Source organism: Muntiacus reevesi, chromosome 4 (assembly GCF_963930625.1).
Source record: "Muntiacus reevesi chromosome 4, mMunRee1.1, whole genome shotgun sequence".
Taxonomy (NCBI): Eukaryota; Metazoa; Chordata; class Mammalia; order Artiodactyla; family Cervidae; genus Muntiacus; species Muntiacus reevesi.
The window spans coordinates 43633000-43655249 of record NC_089252.1 but is presented as its reverse complement, the minus strand read 5'-3'; the positions used below and the strand labels follow the sequence as shown (position 1 = coordinate 43655249).

At 42.8% G+C, this 22250-nt stretch overlaps 1 protein-coding gene across 1 annotated transcript in view; it reads left to right on the top strand.

Annotated features, from left to right (window-relative positions):
• The window catches only part of PSTPIP2 (proline-serine-threonine phosphatase interacting protein 2), an 84808-nt gene that overhangs the window by 36594 nt on the left and 25964 nt on the right, over nt 1-22250 (top strand). Inside the window, exons 2-3 of the mRNA XM_065932638.1 lie at nt 4298-4398; nt 17440-17517. Of these exons, the coding sequence (XP_065788710.1) occupies nt 4298-4398; nt 17440-17517 (179 nt within the window). The remainder of the gene's footprint in view (nt 1-4297; nt 4399-17439; nt 17518-22250) is intronic.

Here is a 22250-nt window from a genome sequence, read left to right as displayed (position 1 = left end):
TGAAGTGATGGAACCAGATGCTATGATCTTAGTTTTCTGAATGTTGAGCTTTAAGCCAACTTTTTCACTCTCCTCTTTCACTTTCATTAAGAGGCTCATTAGTTCCTCTTCACTTTCTGTCATAAAGGTAGTGTTATCTGCATATCTGAGGTTACTGATATTTCTCCCAGTAATCTTGATTCCAGCTTGTGCTTCTTCTAGCCCAACGTTTCTCATGATATACTCTGCATATAAGTTAAATAAACAGGGTGATAATATACAGCCTTGACGTATTCCTTTTATCTTTAATGCCATGTAAATAATGTTTAATTTTTTTGCTGCTGGTATATGGAAATGTAATTGACTTCTGTGTATTGATCTTGTGCCCTGCAATATTGTTAAATGTATTAGCTCTAGTAATTTTGATGGGTAAATTTCTTAAGATTTTCTGAGTACACAATCATGTTGTCTGAAAATATAGGCAGTTTTACTGTTTCCTTTCCAATAAGTACGTTCTTTTTTTTTTTCCTGCCTTATTTCCTCTCTATTAGAAGGAAAATATTCAGTCTTTCACCATTAAGTTGTTAGCTAGGCTTCTGTAGATGCCCTTTGTCACAGTAAGGACATTGATAATTTGTGTTCTTTTCTTTCTGTTTCTCTTATTTTTTGATCAACCCAGCTATAGGTTTTCTGATTTTATTAAACTTTTCAAGGGACTAACTTTTGGTTTCACTAATTTGCTCTATTGTTTGCCCCTTTCTGTTTCATTGTGTTCTATTATTTTTATTTTCTTCCTTCTACTTACTGCAAATTTAAATTTGTTTTTCTTTTTGTGGTTCCATAAAGTAAAAGTTTAGATCATTAATTTTAAAACCTTTTTTTTCCTTTTCTAATATTAACATTTGGAGCTACAAATTTCCCTATAAGCACTGTTTTTCTGCCTCTCATAAACTTTGATGTGTTGTTTTCTTCACCATCAGCTGGTTTGAAATATCTTTTCATTTCTCATGTGAATCCCAGTCACTTTAAATGACTCAATTTAAATCTTATATCTTCTCCTTTCTGATGACCCTAATGTATTTTCTCTCTTCCACTGCATTTATTATATGTTTTCTCTGGTGGGGGTGATTAGTCGCTAAGTTGTGTCTGCTTCTTGTGACACTATGCACTGTAGCCCATCAGGCTCCTGTGTCCATGGAATTTTCCAGGCAGGAATACTGGCTCGCCAGTTCCTTCTCCTGTATATTTTCTCTGTGTATTCTTATATTCTGTCTTAGTCTCTAATTTTTTTATGCATACACGTTTTTTTATGTGTGTGTCTTTTCCTGACTCCCAAATGAACACTAAGGGACTCCATCGTTGTAACCTTTTTAAGTACCTTGTCTGTAGTTGGTTTACAGTTAACAGACATTTCTAAAGCCATTGATGTAGGATCTCTTGTGGATGATCAAGTTTGGGTATAATCTAGATATACTTAAAGTTGACTAATTTTTTAAAAATATCAATTAATGACGTAAAAGAGTATGTAGTAAGGGCTGAGAAGCAGAATCATTAAATACACCAGGTACTCAGAAGAGGGAAGGGAAACTGTAGGTTAAATTGTCTGAGGAGGACCTCAGAGAGGACTTTGGATTTGAATTGGCCCTGGAGTGAGGTGGGATTTAAGTGAAGAGGAGGAGATGCCATTCCAATGGTAGGAAAGTCGTGTGCAGTGGCCCTGGGGTATAAACGGACACTGCCCATTTGGAGGATGCGGAGAGAGCAGCATGGGAAGAGCTGGGGGAGAGGAGTCAGGATGCTGGCAAGCGGGGTATGGGGTTACGGGTTCGGCACATTCGTTTCTGACAGCAGACCTGCTGTGCTATCTTGGCGCTCATTGCTGCTTATGCAACCACATCTCTTCTTTCCTCCTTGGCCTTCTTATTCTGCACCTGCCAGTCAGGGCTTCTCAGCAGGCTTCCTCAGCTTTCTGAGGAGCATGGGAAGGAGTTTCCAGGCCATCCCTCCTGCCACTTTGCACTTGGCCTTGTACAGTCTTTGTTTTCTCTTGGAGATTTTCTTTCTTGGGAGCCTCTGGAGTCCAGTCACTCCTCTGAAGCAGCAATTCTGGTTTTTTTGAGGCTGGCGGCCAGGAGTCCTGGTGATTTGGTTTGTTTCCAGGAAATTCTAGTTTAGCTCCACCCTCCCTGCCCAGCTCAATGAGTGTCCACACCCTTAATTGAGAAAAAGGAAACCACCTTTTCCAAATGAATATCATAAAACAGAGAACCAAAGAGTACTTCCCTGGAAGACCAAAGCACTTCTGACTACAAATCAACATTGACATTGACCCTATGTACCCACCCATTCATTCCCTCATTCCGTAAGGAGCCTTTGTTTTCGTTGTTCTAGTGCATCTGGCTGGGAGCACAATAGGCATTTTCATCCCACCGAATTTTACTATAGACCTTTGGTGTGCATAATATTAAGCTAGACTTTTGGGAGATGTGTGTGTGTGTGTGTGTGTGTGTGTGTCTGTGCAGGACCTGAGACTCAGAAGAAGCTGCAGGCACTTGGAGTGGAGTTGGGCCAGCAAGGCTACTCACAAGGAGGGGTGGCAAATAGCAGATTCAGGAGCTGGACGATTTGAGAGCCCAGAGGAAGAAGCATTGGGGCTACTCAGGGAAGGCTTCCAGAAACCCTGGGGCTGGAGGGGCTGGATTTGGACCAAGACCAAGCATGGTCTTGGAGTTGCCATTGAGCACTGCATTCCAGGGGGAGTTAACAGTCTACCCTGCTAAGACAGAAGAGTGTGTGTGGAGTGAGGAGGGCAGAGAAATGAAGCTTTGGTGGAAGCTATTTCTTTAGGCTTCCCAAGGCCTAAATCTATGCTCAAACAACAGCCAGAACCCATAGAACTAAATGTATTTCTAACTAAGATTTATTTGTATGTCCATGTGTAAAATTTACTGTGCTTACAATAATCCATTTAAAAAAAATGCAGTGTGAGTTATAACCAGTGAAGTTTCTGAATCCATGTTGAAATCAGTCTCAGGCCTTGCTCCTGCTGGTCTCTCTGGGACCCCTGTCTGTTCAGCCAGGCCATGAGGAGTAGCAGCAAATGGAAGAGAGAAATTCTGCTTCTCCAGTGTCCTGGGCTGGGCCAACAGGAGAGAGGACTCTTCAGGAGCCGCCCCCCACCCCCTGCCTTGGCAGAGAAGTACTTTCCAGCAGACAGAGGGTGGTGGGGCTGGTGGGGATGGCTCAGTTCAAAGCTCCCCAGGACACACCCAGAGACCACCTAACCAAGCTCCCTAAGGGCCTGGAGTCTGGATCAGACCACCTATCACATGTATTGTGGAGTAGAAACTAGGGAGCCAGCTGCATTAGGAGACACTTTAGCGGGTATTCTTTAGAGCTCCTGGTTTGTTGGTTTGGGGAGCTGAGGGGATTTTGATTTTTAAAACACGCTGCATCTTTGGGCTACTGTTTTGGGAGACTTAGGCAGCTTCCTCCAACCTCAGAGCATGTAGTGGAATAAAATGGGAATAAATGGCTCGCTCGATGGACAAGAGTTTGAGCAAGCTCGAGGAGTTGGTGATGGACAGGGAAGCCTGGCATGCTGCAGTTCACGGGGTCACAAAGAGTCGGACACAACTGAGCGACTGAACTGAACTGAGTTGAAATGGTTCACTTAAAATTAAAAAAAAAATTCCTTCCCCCAAATTGGGGTCAGGCCATTCGGGGCCTGCTGGCTGCTGGTCTTCCCTTCCCGCTACAGTGGGAAGCTGGTCCCTCCTCCCTCTCCTGGGGCCTGGCTCAGTGATGCCCTCGACACTCAGACCAGGCTTGTTGGCCACGGGAAGAGCTGTCGGGGTCAAGCTCTGAGACAAGGGGGAGGCCAGAGTGAATGCCGTGTAGCCCTCGTTACGAGGACCTGTGGCGTGAGTGAGCTTCTCCGTGCAGGATGGAGCTCACTCAGCAGAAGGCTGGAGAGGGGGCTCAGTTCCTGCTTCCTGCCTGGCCTCATCAGGGCATGGTGGGGACCCAGGGAGGGGCCCCGAGCCAGCCAACTCCCTCGACCATGTGCCTCTCAATGCTCTGTCACTTCCTTCCTGTTTTGTGACCCTATAGTTTCATAATTCTAGAAAGTCTTCCACAGCTGCATGAACTCTGAACTTCTGTTTTGTCCTTTTTGGTCACATGTGCGTTGGAAGTAAGCATCTCGAAAAGTCCTGTGGCCGGCTTCCCCGGGTCCCCCCTGCCCTGTCCTCGCTTTAGGCCTTGGGGCTGCCATCACCCGGTTCTCCATCTCATACGGTATTGTTCTTCCCACCAGACTTCAGACATCCTCAGCACCATTGGCTATGACAGCATCATCCAGCATCTGAACAATGGCCGCAAGAACTGCAAAGAGTTTGAAGACTTTTTAAAAGAAAGGTACATGCCATTTTTTTTCCCTCTGAAGATGCAGTGGGCAGAACGCTCCCACACAGACAAGGACAAGTTACGGGTTGTGTTTGTTTTCAGTGGTTCACAAGGCCCGCTGCTGTACGTTACGGAACGATACCCAAGAAGTAAAGGATATCTTGGTCCTAAAGCTCTTAAGAACTCATGGGAGAGATTAAGTTTATGAATGAAATGACAAACAAAATGTAACAAAATGCTATGCTCTGTGATACCCGTGATACTGAAGGACCTCATGGGAGAGAGGGAGATTGTGGAGGACTGGCTAAAAAGGGGGGCAGCTTCATGGAGGAGGAGATCTCAAAGGGTCCCTCAACTCGAGGTGGCTTGGATGAGTGGAGGATCACGGGGGGACCCAGGCTGGGCCTGTGCGGTGAAGGGAGACAGAGCCTGGTTCAGAGACCACCGAGCTGGGGGATCAGTGAGAGGGATGCAGGGGCAGGCCCCTCCGGATGGTGATGGGCTTGGGGGTGGGGAGGGGATCTGGCATGGTTTAGAGGATTCCCGCCCCTCCTCTTCCTTTCTCTTCCTTTCCTTTAAGATTAAAAACATTCTACACTTAATAGCTAAGTTAGTTTTGTGGAATAGCTCATTCATCTGGAATTCTCCATTTCCCAGTGATTCTGGATGAAGGAGCAGTTTAGGGGGATTTTTGGCCAAAGATCTGGGTTGTTGCCAGGACCCAAACTGATGATCCTGTTCTGTTTGTAAGGCAGTGAGTGAGAGATCTGTAACTTGGAGGTACAGATAGCAAAATGTTTTCAATCAAATCTTTTATTTTCTACTCAAGATAACGTTGTTGTTTAGTCGCTAACTTGTGTCCAACTCTTTTGTGACCCCATGGACTATAGCCCACCAGGCTCCTCTGTCCATGGGATTTCCCAGACAAGAATACTGGAGTGGGTTGCCATGCCTTCCTCGGGGGGAGAACATTAGGGTAACAAAACTCACACTGGTTGCTCATGCTCTGATGGCAGAGTGTCTCCCCCTTGAACTGTTTCAAAGGTCCCGGGGAGCTGAGCACTGACATGCTGTGATTCTCTGGAGAGGTGGACAGAAAGACGTCTATCCAAGCTGGTAGAAAGTGATGACGCCAAGTTACAACTTTCCTTTCTCTTGGCAGGCACTGGAGGTGGGCTTCCTCCTTTCTTCAACAGAGCTGAAAAGTTGCTGACAAAGTAGCAAACACACAAGAGATTCCCCACTGCACAGGGTATAGATGTTGCAGAACATCCCTTGCTTTTGTGTTTCTCCTCCAGTAGGGCATTTATAAATTTTCTCCTGGAAGTGAAATATCTCTGCCTCGCATACACGAAGGAGGTGTTGGCTACTGGTCAAAGCTTCTGCTGCCCAGGCAGGTCGAGTCAAGAATCCCCTGATACAACCAGAATGGTGGTGTGTATCAGTGGTGTCTGCATTTTTTTGACTATACCCCTCAATAAGAAAAAAACAGTCCCACGTAGCTCAAATGGTAAAGAATCTGCCCATAATGCCGAAGACTTGGGTTCGATCCCTGTGTCGGGAAAATCCCCTGGAGAAGGCCATGGCAATCCACTTCAGTATTCTTACCTGGAGAATCCCATGGACAGAGGAGCCTGGTGGGCTACAGTCCATGGGGTCACAAAGAGTCGGACATGACTGAGTGCCGAACATACACCTAGCTGAAATACATTTTAACTGCCATCCAGTACACACATGCATATAATAGAAGTTTGATTAAACATTAGCATCCTATTATTTTGTTCAGTTCTATATAATTAAAAACTGCTGGTTATAATCCATTGAATTGATTTATGGTTTACAAATGGGTCACGACCCACGGTTTGAAAATCACAAGTCCAAACAGAACTCAAGAACTAAGATCACACTTTTAAAATGTTTCACAGAAATATGTGGGTAAGAGGAGAAAGTATGTGCAAATGAAAATTATTAAATATTTATGCTGTGTTTCTAGTATATGGTCATCTTTCTTCAGAAGTTTCATAGCAAAAGAAGCCAGCCCCGTGTCCTCCGGTCTGGGGGCAGATCTGCTGGCCTCAGGTCAAGGTGTCAGATACGTCTGCCCTGGGTGGGGGGCTTGAGGCCCTTGAACAAGGGGGCTGCTGGCTTTGGGGCTCCTTTCCTGCTGGTATGCTTGCCAGAAGGAGACTGCGCCATCAAGGGTGCATGTTCTGTTCACAGTTAACTCAGGAGGGGAACGTGCCATCCTCTTCAGCTTTGGGGGGTCCAGCCTTTCTTTTTTGTTGTCATAGATGCGGGGTGTGTGTGGGGCCTGGGCCTCAGTCTGGGCCATAGTCTGATACTGCTGAAACTCCCTCCTTTGGTCTTGAGCATTACTTTACTGAACTGCCATAAATGTCAGGTGGAACCCTGGGATATTTGGTGTTCGTATGGACTAGAGAAAACAACACACACAGGGAAAAGATAGCAGCGGTTTGTCACGTATTATTTGTTATTTTATCCCTGGATCGGGACGATTCCCTGGAGGAGGGCATGGCAACCCACTTCAGTATTCTTGCCTGGAGAACCCCATGGACGGAGAAGCGTGATGGGCTACAGTCCATAGGGTCACAAGGAGTCAGACATGACTGAAGCGACTTAGCATGCACGCACATTTGTTATTTTTTTCATGAAGTGTGAAAGTGAAAGTGTTATTTGCTCAGTCGAGTCATGAGGAGTAATTACATACATTTATAACATATCTATGATATGGGACTTAATATGCCCTATATCTAAGGTGGTGGCCTCCTATGCCCCCAAAGTGTTGAAGCCCCACCATAAACCTCTCTGGAATTTCTGGTAGGTAGCTCTGCCTGCCCAGGGGCAGCAGGGGGTAGGGGGAGATCCTGCACTCCCCGGGGGACCTCCCTCTTCCTCTCTCTCAGATGCAGCTAGGACTGGGCCCCTCCAAGCTGTGTTTCAGCCTCCATCTCAGAAGCTAGGAAGTCTCCTTGTGCTTGGTTGTACCAGATGGACTGCAGTCAATCCGTGTACACTCATCTGCACACGGACAGAACAGAGCCGTGTCACACACTCCTCTGGAGTGGGCAGGAGTGCTACCTTCCTTGCATCTGTATTGCCGATCGGCGCCGTGTCTCAGTGTAGCTTGTATTTAGCCTGTAGCTAACCAGTCCCCAGTAAGTCCTGGATGACTTAATGTAACACAGCAAAGAAGTAACAAAGCAGAGAAACAAATAATATATCAGGTAAATTGTAAATTGCCTTATCTTCTGTCAGTGATGATATAGATGATGACAACCACAACCCACCTCTGAACAGCTACAAAATAACAAGTCACACATTGGGCACTTGCTGTGTGTTGCTCTCAGTTTTGTCTCAGGATCTTTGCTACAGTTGGGGTTTACAAATCCCTTTGAAATGCCCTCCTTTGACACAGTCAATTGCATGAGGTATTTTTATTTCCATTTTCTTTGCATGAAAATGCAGCTTTTTTTTTTTTTTTTGCAGGACATCTTGTTTCTTATTTATTTATTTTTGCCTTTTTTATTTAACCATGTGCCCTGAAGCTTGTACATAGAAAGTATCCTTCCTTATAGCTACATGGCTTCCCATTGTAGGGATGTAGCTTAAATCATTTAACCAGAAACCACTGCTGATGGATGCTTGGGTTGTGTCCTATCTTTTGCTATTACAAACAACATTATAATAAATAATCTTTTAAACCTGTACAGATAAATCACAGTGAAATCCCAAAAGTACAGTTGCTGGGGCAAAGGGTAAACAGTAGGTATTTTTTTAAATGTTGACAAATTGCTGCACTCAGGGCTTATATCAATTTGCTCTCCTGTTATAGCCACGCTTTCCGGGAAACAAACTCACTCAGAAGGACAATGCAGATAGTGGAGTGCAGTTTATTACACCGGCAGGCCCAAGGCAGAGTCTCCTCTTAGCCAAGGACCGAAAATGCAGCTTTTTGAAATGAGATTGGATAAGTAATTTACCATGGGAACCTAGAAAGTGACAGAATCCAGAACAGCTCCAGAGGCATCTCACGCAGACCCTGGGTTGATGACTCAGCCACCGCAGACAGAAGGGCAGGTGGTTTCCAGAGGCTGGGCTTGTTCTCAGCACAGAGATTTCTCTCCCTCCCTTTTCTTTCTGTTTTGTATTCTCACTCACCACTCCTACTCCATCTATCCCAGTCAGAAAGATTTATTAGTGAGTGTGTTTTGATTGTCTCTGCCTCTCCATATTTACTCCATATTTCCCCACCTAGAATGTTCTTCTTTTTCTGCGACTCCTAAGTAGATTCTCCCCATCCTTCAAAGTGCAGGTCAAATTTCCTTCTCCTCTTCTTTTTTTTTTTTTTCCTTTAAAGGAAGCATTCTACATAACACTCCAGCCTGAGGTCTTCCACTGGTTGGCAATTAAAATGAGCCTGTCTTATCACTGGTAGCCCAAGCTTATGGACTCTCCTGCCCCTGAAATCCTCAATGGGGCCAGACATTACGTACTGAGGTCTTGATATGAGCAGGAAATGAGAAATATAAAAATGAGGATAGGGACTTCCCTGGTGATCCAGTGGTTAATAATCTGTCTTCCAATGCAGGGGATGTGGGTTCTTCTATCCCTGGCCAAGGAATTAAGATCACACATGCTGTGGGCCACTAAGCCATGCACCACAACTCCTGAGCCTGCATGCTCTAGATAGACTCTGTGCTCGGCAACAGAAGAAGCCTGCGTACCTCGGTGAGAAACCCTTGAGCTGCAACAAGAGAAGCTTGTGTGCTGCAACTATAGCAACCCCACGGCTGCTACAAAGAGCCCATGGGCCTCAGTGGAGACCCAGCGCAGCAACAGTTTTTTAACAGTGAGGATAATCATACTGCAGAGGGTGGCTAAGGCGACTCAGTGAGATAATATCCATAGTTGCCATTTATTGAAGGCGTATTAGTTATAATGGACAGAGGAGCCTGGTGGGCTACAGTCCATGGGGTCACAAAGAGTCAGCCACGACTGAGCAACTATGCAACAACAACTATTAGTTATAAGCTACAACGTTATTTAAATATATTGTCTCATTTAATTCTCAAAATAACCCTGTATAGCAAGTTTTATCATCATTATTTTACAAGTGAAGAAACAGAGATTCAGAGAGGTTATGTAACTTGCCTAAAATCAGACAGGTATTAAAGGGTTAGATCTGACTTCAAACCTAGGAAAGTTGGACCCTGGAATCTGTGTTGTCAACTGCTTCAGCATGCTGCGTATAGTACCTGGTGCAGGGTAAGTGGTGGGCGAATGGCACCCATTACTCATATTGTTATATTAAGCCCAGAAGGTAAATAGAGAATATATCATTAACTCCATTTTATAGATGAGAAAGGTGAGGTTAATTGGGGGTTTAAATGACTTGTCCAAGATTATGAAAGCAGTAAATAGTAGAGCCAGGACTTCTATTGACCCCTCGTCTGATTTCTTTTTTTCACTTTATTTAGTGGTCTCCTAAGAATGTTGTACATGTGTTGTTTGAAAAGAGGTTTCTCCAGGAACTGGGTGGTCAGATCAGCCCTCTTAACTGTGTGTTGCAACTTGATGCTGAGTAGGGAGAAGGGAAGCGTGCTTGTGGAACCGCTTTGTGTGCGAAATCAGCAGCTGTAACTGTGAACTGGGGGATCCTAGCCACAGTGCTTTGGGGCTCTGGGCTCTTTCCACAAGCTCCTGTACTCCCGCTGTTCTTCTTCAGGGAGAAGTCACCTTATCTTGATTACAGCTCTCCTTCTGGGGTCCTCACCGTGGGCCAGCCATCTCTCAGGATGGGCTTGAGAATGATGATTTGCCAAGGAGGGCGTGACCAGTTCCCTTAGATGCTAGCACCTCGTGGTCAAGTTATAGCCAAACCATTACTATATGAGCTTCCTAGGATTGCTGTAGCAAATTACCATGAACTGGGTGGCTTTAGACAATGGAAATTTATTCTCTCCTAATTCTCAAGGCCAGAAGTCCAAAATCAGGATCTGCAGGCTCACGCGCTCATAAAGGCTCTAGTAGAGAGACTGTCTTTTTCTTAGCTTCTTGTGTTGATTGAGTCCTTGGTTTGGGGCCTCTAACTCCAGTCTCTCCTATCGTCATGTCATTCTCCTCCTATGTCTTCCTGTCATCTTCATATTGAATTAAGTGAAAGTGAAAGTTGCTCAGTTGTGTCCAACTCTTTGTAACCCCTTGGACTATACAGTCCTTGGAATTCTCCAGCCCAGAATACTGGGACGGGTAGCCTTTCCTTTCTTTAGGGGATCTTCCCAACCCAAGGATTGAACCCAGGTCTCCTGCATGGCAGGCGGATTCTTTGCCATCTGAACCACCAAGGAAGCCCAAGAATACTGGAGTGGGTAGCCTATCGCTTCTCCAGGGGATCTTCCTGACCCAGGAATCGAGCCAGGGTCTCCTGCATTTGCAGGTATATTCTTTACCAACTGAGCTATCAGGGAAGCCCCTGGATAATTGGATTAAGGGTCCATCCTAATCCAGTGTACCCCCAACTAATTATATCTACAATGACCCAATTTCCAAGTAAAATCATATTCTGAGTTACTGGGGTTAAGACTTAAGTATATTTGGGGAGCTTGGGAGGGGCACAATTCAACCCATAACATGTACCTGATAGAATGGGCTGGAAGCTTGGACCTATAAGGGAAGTAGAGACTGGGATGGAAGATGAGTACCTAAGTCTTCAAATCCAGGCTTCCTCAGTAGCCAGCAGTGATATTAATTAAGACCTTTCTTGGTGTCAGTTCCCTCCTCTATTAATTGGAGGGGTTGTATTAGGTATTTTGTAAGATCCCCTCTGGATCTAACAACAGTTTCTTCTCAATGGATTTATAATTCAGTTGAGGTACTGGGATTGGTATACATGGTAAAAATGAACAAAATATTTGTGTTAGGTTTTATAGTAGAAGGATTTCCTCTGATTTGAGGGCTGCCAGGAGCACTGGACTGAGGATCACCCCAAGGCTGCTTTCAGGGTTTACAGAAAAGGCCAAGTCTTACAACATTCGTGGTGGATCAGTGAAGGGGAAATGGCACATGGATTATTCCTGGTCTGGAAATCTGAACAGGGAGGAGTTTCAAAGAGGGCTGAAATGTAGGCAACTGGGTGCTTAGAGCAGTAGTCCCTCTTCTGTTGCATATATATTATTTTGTACATTTTTATTATGGCCCTTGTTACATGGGCCTCATATTCAGATGAAAGTACTGGTTTACATTCCCTGCTGTCCCTCACCCATGCACTCTTCTAGGCAGGCCTCATATTTCAGTCACCTCTACGTTCTCCCACTGTGATGCCTGGCACATAGTAGATGTTCAGTAAATGATAAATTAATGAGCAGATGAGAGGGAAATTTTGGATAGTTGGTAGGAGGGTGATCTAGATAAAAACCTACTTATTTGGGTGTGGTTCTTGCAAAGTCCTAGTGATTCTTTCATTGGCTGCAGGTCCCTGGACTCCACCGCTTCCCATTTGCAGTGTTTCTCAATCTTGTGGTTGTTCACCTGATTTCATGAAGATGAAGTTGTAGTTTCATTTTTATCAAAGCTCCTTGTTTTCTTCAAAGAGCACACTGTTGTGCCTGCTGGAACTCATTGCCGTCATCCTTCAGTATCCGTGGGGGATTTTTCCAGGACCTCCCAAGATCCACAGCTGCTCAAGACTTGTATAAAATGGTGTACTATTTGCGTATAGCCTATGTACATCCTCCTGGATACTTGAAATCATCTCTAGGTTACTTATAATACCTAATCCAATGGAAATGCTATGCAAATAGTTGCCAGTATGAGCAAATTCAGGTGTTGCTTTTTGAAACTTTCGGGAATTTTCCCCCCAAATAGTTTTCATCCTCATTGGGTTGAATCTGTGAATGTGGAATCTGCAGTTTCAGAATCCAAGGTTGTAGAGGGTTGACTATACTTGTCAGATTCTAGGCTTCTCCATTGGGATCAGATGCTGCCTGAGGTGAGTTCAGATTCCTGGTGCTTTAATGCTAGGAGAAAGGAATTAGGTAAATTCTGCTCCTGGAAACCACAAAGGATTATCAAGAAATCTTCTGGATACAATTCTGAAAAGATAAAATATATGTACTCTATATAAATATTTTTAATGAAAATAGCCTTAATTCTTTTTTACATGTAAAAATGCTAAATGTTCATTGGAGAGGATCATAAGGAGCCTCATCCTGTTTAAGTTACTTAATTAATGAAAGAATACTTCAAGTATCTAGGAAGGGAAACAAGCCAAATTCCCCAAACAGGAATGGACAGCAGGTAAACTGGATCGCCTTGGTCTTCTCTTCAATGACAGAAGCCAATGGAACAAGTTTAACAGAGTTCTGAGGGAAAGTTTTAGAACATTCATTACACCAGCAAGGGTATCATTTAAATATAAAGGCCACACCATCATCAAAAAGTCCGCAAATAAGTGTTGGAGAGAGTGTGCAGAGAAAGGAACTCTCACACACTGTTGGTGGCAATGTGAATTGGTGCAGGTACTATGGAGAACAGTGTGGAGGTTCCTTAAAAATCTAAAAATACTATATGATCCAGCAATCCCATTCCTGAGCATATATCCAGAAAAGATGAAAACTCTAATTTGAAAAGATACATGCACTCCAGGGTTCATTGCAGCACAGTTTACAATAGCCAAGACATGGAAGCAACCTAAATGTCCTTTGACAGATGAATGAATGAAGAACACATGTACATACACACAATGGAATACCACTCAGCCGTAAGAAAGAATGAAATAATGCTTTTTGCAGCCACATGAATGGATCTAGAGATTATCACAGTAAGTGAAATAAGACAGAGAAAGACGAACATTCTGTGATATCACTTACATGTGGAATCTAAAAAATATGATACTAATGAACCTATATACAAAATAGAAACAGACTCACAGACATAGAAAATAAACTTAAAGTTACCAAAAGAGAAAGGTGGGGAAAAGGCAGGGAAGAAGATAAATTAGAAATATGAAGTTAATAGTTATGTATTACTATTTATAGAATAGATAAACAAAAGTCACCTCCTATATAGCATAGGGAACTATATTCAGTATCTTGTAATAACCTGTAGTGGAAAAGAATATGCAAAATAATATACAGGTAGATGTATAACTAAATCACTTTGCTGTATACCTGAAACTGACACAACATGGTAGATCAACTGTGCTTCAATAAAAAATAATAATTTCAAATATGAAGGCTATAGGTAGGTGACCTCAAATATGAAAGAACTCAGGAAATACTGATGCTCTCCTTTCTGAGCCATTTTGGTAAAAGATCATGAATTGATGAAATCCAGCCAACCAAGAAATGAGCCAGAATACAAATCTTAGGAATGGAAAAGCTATGGTAACAGGACTGGTAGTGAGCATCGCATCCATTTTAATAGAGTTAAGACTAAACAACTAGGGAAATTATGATTAGAGAACAGTGTGTATTATAGACGCAGATGAAGTAAAAATAATGTAAAATTATTGATGAGGAGATGGAGGTATAATGGTGCTAATCCTTCCACCACTGGCTGTCAAGCGTTTGAAACTAAGACTGAAATAGTTCATTAAAACATTTTAATGTCTCAGTCCCCTTAGTTATTTTCATAAACTCCTTTTTAACTTTGGAAGGGTTTTTTAGGGATTAATTTTTCCTGTGCTAGAGAAACAGTCGTTTGAAATTCAGCAATTCCCTGAAAAATAAAAAAAAAAAAAAAAGAAATTCAGCAATTCCTTCAGCTTCCTTTCAGTTTCCTTTTCTTCTGTGAAATTTAGCTAAAATTAGGCTTACTACTTTATTTTCATATTATGTTATTTATTTTTAAATTTTTGCTGTGCTGGGCCTTGGTGGTGGTGCATGGGCATTTCACCAGTTGCAACGTGCGAGGGCATCTCCTCTGGTGGATCACCGGCTCGAGCGCGTGCAGGCTCAGTAGTGACGGTCTGCAGCCTCTCTAGTTGAGGTGTGTGGGCTCCGTAGTTGCTGCATATGGGCTTAGTTGCCCCGTGGCTTGCGGGATCTTAGTTCCCTGAGCAGGGATTGTACTCATATCCCCTGCATTGGAAGACAAATTCTTAACCACTGGACTACCACGGAAGTCTCCGTACTTTATTTTTAAATAGTGTATAGAATATAGCTTTTAGAATTGATGCTTTTGAATTATGGTGTTGGAGAAGACTCTTAAGAGTCCCTTGGACTACAAGGAGATCCAACCAGTCAATCCTAAAGGAAATCAGTCTTGAATATTCATTGGAAGGACTGACGTTGAAGCTGAAACTCCAATACTTTGGGTGCCTGATAAGAACTGACTCATTGGAAAAGACCCTGATGCTGGGAAAGATTGAAGGCAGGAGGAGAAGAGGATGACAGATGATGAGATGGATGGCATCACTCAATGGACTCAATGGACATGAGTTTGAGTAAGCTCCGGGAGTTGGTGATGGACAGGGAAGCCTGGTGTGCTGCAGTCCATGGGGTTGCAAAGAGTTGGACACGACTGAGCAACTGAACTGAACTGATAGAATACTTTTAAAATTACTCATGCCTATCTGTTCATCCATTCTGCCTGAATATCTGTGTGAAGGAATGCCCATTACAATCATCACTGGATGTTAATACTAATTATTTTTAGTTGGTGGAATTTTTGACAGTTTATCGTTTTCTTCTTTGTATTTTTTTTTACTTATTTTTGAACAATGAGCATGTATCATTTTAATAAAGTAGATAAGGTTATTATTTAGAAAAGACAGATGAGAGTAGGAGAAACTATATAAATGTAAGAATAAAAATTGATATGCATAATATATGAAGAACTTCTACAAAATAATAGGAAAAAGGTAAAATGTTCAGTTAAAAAATTGGGGTGATATGCCTATGTAACTGATAAAATAACATATAGAAGTAAATATATAAAATGCATAATCACACTGAAATCAAGGAAAAGTAAATTTAAATGAGAGCTTTTTTTAAACCTCTCTTACTAAAGACTAGTGAGGACTGATAATATACAGTGTTGGGGAGGGTTTCTGGGAATGGGAACTCTTGCACATTTTTGCTGCTGCTGCTGCTGCTAAGTCGCTTCAGTCATGCCCGACTCTGTGCGACCCCACAGACGGCAGCCCACCAGGCTCCCCCGTCCCTGGGATTCCCCAGGCAAGAACACTGGAGTGGGTTGCCATTTCCTTCTCCAATGCATGAAAGTGAAAATTGAAAGTGAAGTCGCTCAGTCGTGTCTGACTCTTAGCGACCCCATGGACTGCAGTCTACCAGGCTCCCCCGTCCCTGGGATTCTCCAGGCAAGAACACTGGAGTGGGTTGCCGTTTCCTTCTCCAATGCATGGAAGTGAAAAGTGAAAGTGAAGTTGCTTAGTCGTGTCTGACTCTTCTCCACCCCATGGACTGCAGCCTACCAGGCTCCTCTGTCCATGGGATTTTCCAGGCAAGAGTACTGGAGTGAGTTGCCATTGCCTTCTCTGTGCACACTTTTGGTGAAAATATAAATTGAGAAGGCTCTTTTGGAGGGCGATTCGACAGTGTTTTCCAACATTTAAAAGATATATTCTCCTGACCTAGTAAATCCACTTTCTCAGAAGTCCTAGCTTAGATTGAGAAACATTCTCAGAGATGCCCATGAATATCTGCCTGAGGATGTTCATGTAACTCTTCTTGGCAGTAGTGAAAAACAAAGCAATTAGGGTGACCCTGAACTGTGGAAAACCCCTAATTATGAACATGGTAGTCAGCATGTACTGATAAAGAAAGATCTATATGACAGATCTATTACTAGGTGAAAAACAGAACAGCAAGTAATACAATGATCTCGGTTATGTAACTATAAAAAGTTGTATATTTGTGAGATATGACTATGGAAATGCAGAGAACGGACTGGGAGGATATATACCAGTCTTAGCCATGGTTCCTCCCGGGGAGGGGAGTGCAGTTGGGGGAGAGCGTGAAGGGAGACATTTGTGTTTTATTTCATATGACTTTGTGTTGTGTGAATCTTTTGCCGTGAAAATGTATTCATATTATACTTAAAAAAATTTTTTAAACTGGGGTGTATGAACCTAAAGGTCCATAACTTGATAGTAGGATGTAGATAAAACTGGGGCTGGGACATAAAGTAGAAATGGTGACAGAGGCCGTGGGGAGCAGGAAAGGGGGAAAGGGGATATATTGTGCTTTAGACAGACCCATAATACCACACCAGGTAACAATGTTCCTGCGAGACATGCTGACTTCAGGGTTTCTATGGTGAAATTCTCATCTCTTTGGCACAGTTTAGCTACATATTTGAATTGATTGTGAACAGAGAACTCCAAGGGCTTCCCTTGTGGCTCAGCTGGTTAAGAATCTGCCCACAGTGTGGGAGACCTGGGTTCGATTCCTGGGTTGGGAAGATCCCCTGGAGAAGGGAAAGGCTACCTACTCCAGTATTCTGGCCTAGAGCATTCCATGGACTGTATAGCCCGTGGGGTCACAAAGAGTTGGACACAACTGAGTAACTTTCACAACATAAGATGTCCTTCAAATAGGTGAACAAATAAACAAACTATAGTACAGCCATACAATGGAATATCATTCATCAATAAGAAGAAATGGGCTATCCAGCCACAAAAGGACATGGGAGAATCTTAAAAGCATATTGCTAAATGAAAGAAGTCAGTCTGAAAAAGCTACATACCATATGATTCCAACTACATGACATTCTGGAAAAAACAGAACTATGGAGATAATAAAAAGGAAAACTCTATGGGGCTTCGCTGGTGGCTGAGTAGGTAAAGAATCTGCCTGCAATGCAGGAGACCTCTTAGGTTGGTAAAAGGATACTCGTAGAGAAGATGGGATGGCTGGGCCTAAGGAGTGCAGCGTTTGATGGAAATATCTTTTACTCAACTTGTGAGCTTCTATGTAAAAGGTGCAGTTTACCTTCCAGGGAGGTGCCATGTGTCATAAATAAGAATCAGCCCTGAGGAGGACTCAGAACTCTCTCTCCTGTTCTCCTTAGGGCATCAATTGAAGAGAGATATGGCAAAGATCTGCTCAACCTCGCTAGGAAGAAGCCATGTGGACAGTCTGAGACCAAGTAGGTGCCACCTTTCTTTCTGGTTTCTAGGTTATCTGATACCACTCAGGAGCCCCTGTCATTTCATCAGACAGACCTGGGCAATAGGGTGAAATGTGTTGGGTGAAAAAAATGTTTAGTTTTTTTCCTTATTTCCAGTTGTGAAAAATAGAAATACAGAAAGAAATCTAAAGTGAACTATGAAGCCATAACTCATTATTAATATTTTCTAAATTTTCCTTGAAGTCTTTTCCTGTGTATACTTTTTATAGGTAGAATTATGCATAATTTTATGCTAGAAATTCAGTACAGTGTATTATTGTTTTATATATATATTTGTATATGTGTATGCTGCTGCTGCTGCTGCTAAGTCACTTCAGTCATGTCCGACTCTGTGTGACCCCACAGACGGCAGCCCACCAGGCTCCGCCGTCCCCGGGATTCTCCAGGCAAGAACACGGGAGTGGGTTGCCATTTCCTTCTCCAGTGCATGAAAGTGAAAAGTGAAAGTGAAGTCGCTCAGTTGTGTCTGACTCTTAGCGGCCCCATGGACTGCAGCCTACCAGGCTCCTCTGTCCGTGGGATTTTCCAGGCAAGAGTACTGGAATGGGTTGCCATTGCCTTCTCTGGTATATGTGTATATATTATATGAAACACATAGTTTGTAATAGTTATGAGAGACTGTCTTTGCATCATTTCATAGTTCTCACCATTGATGTGAGGATTCTGTACATCAGTTATTCATTCTTCCATCATTCATTGAACACTCTGAAGATACAGAGATGTCCAGACATGGTGCCTACTTTGGGAACACAGTCCTTCATACGCAAGGCTGACTTGGGCAATCCTATGGGATCGCAGATGTAGATGGGCTCCAGAACTGGTTTAATACTCTTTGTGCTGATATGTGCCCTGTCACCAGCCATGTCTGACTCTGTGCGACCCCATGGACTGTAGCCCGCCAGGCTCCTCTGTCCTTGGGATTCTCCAGGCAAGAATACTGGAGTAGGTAGCCCTTTTCTTCTCCAGGGGATCCTCCCGACTCAGGGATCGAACCCGCATCTCTTGCGTTTCCTTCATTACCAGGCGGATTCTTACCCTTTGCTGTCACTATTTGAAGTTCGTAGTGATTTATAAACAAGGAGTGGCACATTTTTGTTTTGCAGTGGGCCTCACAAATTATGTAGCCAGTCCTATGCACATGGAAATGTCTAGATTCCTTCTGTAACAGCATACTGAGGGAGACTTGGGGGAAATAGTTTAGGCAGACCTTTGCAGATCTCTGCAGATGTGATCGTACCTCATGCTGTCGTGCACACTGCTTTGTGCTGTAGACAGCGGCAGACCCGCCCTGAGGTCTGTGTCCGCTCAGAGGCACTAGTGGAGGCAGACAAGACATCGCCCTTCCCTTTCTCTTCCTTTGATCCTAAGACACATACACCCACACACCACTCATTCCAGATCGCAAAGTACTGAAGTACTGAAGAGGAGGAAAACGTGGGAGATATTTGAAGTATTAATAGTCACATAAGCCTTAAAAAGGGGCTGCTGCATCTGTGGCTCAGTGGTAAAGAATCTGCCTGCCCATGCAGGAGACTCTGGTTCGATCCTTGGGTCAGGAAGATCCCCTGAAGAAGGAAAGGGCAACCCACTCCAGTATTCGTGCCTGGAGAATCCCATGGACAGAGAAGCCTGGCGAGCTACAGTCCGTGGGGTCACAAAGAGTCGGACCCAACTGAGCAACTGAGCATGCTGCAAGCCGTAAAAAACGTGTTACCCTCAGATACAGGACACGAGTACATGGAGAATTTATTTGTTGATTATATTATTTATATTTCTGATGTTTTAAATGTGAAAACACACTGAAAAGTAAGAAGGGAAACATATTGAATGGCTGTGAATCCATCACTTAAATTTAAAAATTATTCATACTCATCATATTTTCTTAGTGTAGTTTTTATGAATTTAAATCTGGAGTCAACTAGATTTTACTAAGTGTTTCTACAAGTTTTCCTAGTAATTAGCCATATTTATAGATGAAACTCTGAGTTCTAGCGTTGGTCATTGTCACAGAGATGTCACTGTTTCTAGGCTCTTTTGGGGGACAGATTTTATTTTGTTTAGTATTTATTTATTTATTTATTTGGCTATCTTGGGTTTTAGTTGCAGCCAGCAGACTTCCTAGTTGTGCTGCACGACTTAGTTGCCCTGCGGTATGTGGGATCTTCGTTCCCCAACCGGGGGTTGAACCCGTGACCCCTGCATTGCAAGACATATTCTTAACTGCTGGATTACTGGGGAAGTAGTCCCAGGGGACAGATTTTAAAATCTTGAGTTCATATTGATATCTCTAATTCCAATTTAATTTATAATTCACTTCTTTTTAAAAATTTTTATTTATTTATTTAAAATTTTTATTTTGCTTTTTTGTTTTTTAATTTTTTGTTTTATTTTAATTCACTTCTTTTATTTTATATTTATTTCCTCTTACATAGAAAATCTTGGTTCCTGACAATATTAGCATAATTATTGGCTTTCTATGACAATATATATTAAAATGTTTCAAAGTGATATTAATACAGCTACTAACAAGGAAACTTCTGAATGAAACATTTCTTTACAGTGCTTTTTGTGGTTCCTCTTGCAGTTCCTCTTGACCTTGTGTACCACTAAGAATATTGTTTTCTAAGGTCACTTAAAATACTATTTTCTCTGTGTGATTATGTAAGCAGTTTCATATACAGTTAAGTTTATTTGTTTGTTTTTAAATGTTAAGGATTGTTTTTTTCTTGCTTGATTTAGCTTCATGTCTTTGAATATATTAAACATTTCTGTATTCACATGTCAGACCTACATAGTATTAGGTAAGTTTCATTGTCATTCAAGGGTAGTTTCTGTAGTTTCAAGGAAGATTAGTGGGTCAGTGGATCTAAAGCCTTGTTTATTCATAAAGAAAGCATAAGTCATTTAGAAAGATATCCTAAAAGGTTTTAGGTGATGTGAGGGACAATAGCCATGTTCTCTCACATAGTATTGCTTTGAAAATATATTTAGCAGAATGAGTCTGATGCAAAGTGGTATTTCTTATATTCTTGCCTGTTTGATTTATAACTTGGTCAATTTTTCAAGAGACTCTAGCACCAATCTCTTCCATGAAAAAAGCTTGTCAGTTTTCCTTCTAAGAATTTCTCAGAGAGGAAGGTGAATAGGATATGAGACCTGCAGACTATGTTTCCAAGGTTGAAGTGAAAGTCTGTTCAGGTACTTCTGGTTTTGTCACCTCCAGGATGCTCTTTAGGAAGGTGCCCTCGATGAGAGAGTAGTCAGTGGTGGACCTTTGTAGCTTCTGGTGGACCCTTTTAGGGTTTAAGGCCAGTGTCTATGAGAGTGGCGGGATATTTTCTCTTCCCACAGTTAAGGAGAACACCAGTGAGGACGGGGCAGGGATGTTGTGAGAACACCATCCCCAAGGTTCACGTTCTCTCCTTGGATTGTTGTCACCATCTAAATGCGGGGAGCAGCAGTGAAGTGATGTTTTGCGACAACAAAGCTGATGACAAAGTGAAGAGAGTTTGGGCTGCTCTTTTAGCGGCCTTTTAAGCAGTCACTTAGGGTGGAGGAAAAATTTTAGACTCAGAACAGACTTCATCTCTGTCACTTTCCAGCTCCACAGCTCATTATGGGGAAAGACTTCCAGTTCTATCAGAAGCTGGACCAGCTTTCTCTCTCACTAATTCCAGTCACAAGCCTGCTCTTGAGTGAGGCTCATGCATCTTACTGGACCAGTTGTGCATTTGTTTAGATATGGACAGTTTCTAGTGTGTTTTCCTTGAGAAATTGTATCATAAGGCAGGGAAAGTGTACAGAGACTGTGCAGTTAATGTTTTTCTGCTTGACGTGTTGGTAATAATTGGGAATGTTAATATGAGAAAAGGCAGGGAGAAATAAGGACTCTGAGGATAAAAAAACAGAATGGGAAAGACGAGCTGTAGTTAAAAGAAGGGGCCAAAAAAAAAAAAAAGACGAGGCCAGCTGAAAGATACAAAGGCTTTTTAGTTTGTAAAATAGCAGAACCTGCCACCTACACGTATGTGTATAGAATACGATCCGTGATCCCACGCTGTTGTGGCTAGGGGCTGGACCATGACTTCATTTAGTCCCATTTCTTCTTGAGTGGCTGGAGTGATCCCAGTGAGGTCTGCATTCGTGAGGGTAGCGATGAGCAAGAGAATCCCGAGAGCCACTTCACCTCAAAAGGAAGCTTGTTAAGGAAGTGTAGGAAGGGGAGAACTAAAACCACGGGCAAGGGGAGCTGTTTGGGAGGAGGAGCCGCAGGTTATGAGGGAGAGAAGGAAGGAGATTGACAGAAGGCATGAAAAATGAGTCATGGTCTTCTCCACAGAAATTGTGAAGTAAGAAATGTGTCTTGTTTTAAGCTGCTAATTTTGCGGTAGCTTGTTCTTCAGTGATAGAACACCATGTTCATGACTGTCTCTTCCATTAAGACTCTTAAGTCTGTGACGATGTCTGTCTTGTACCACTGAACCACCAACGTCTGACACCATGCCTGGCCCGTAGTTTATGTGCAATAAGCATCTGAGGACTGAAGAATGGATGAAAAAGGAGGTGATCAGGAACCATAATTTGAATCCCTCTTTTATTGGCTTTTAGCCATATTTTGGACTGGATGAATCACAAGCTGGAATCAAGATTGCTGGGAGAAATATCAACAACCTCAGACATGTAGATGATAC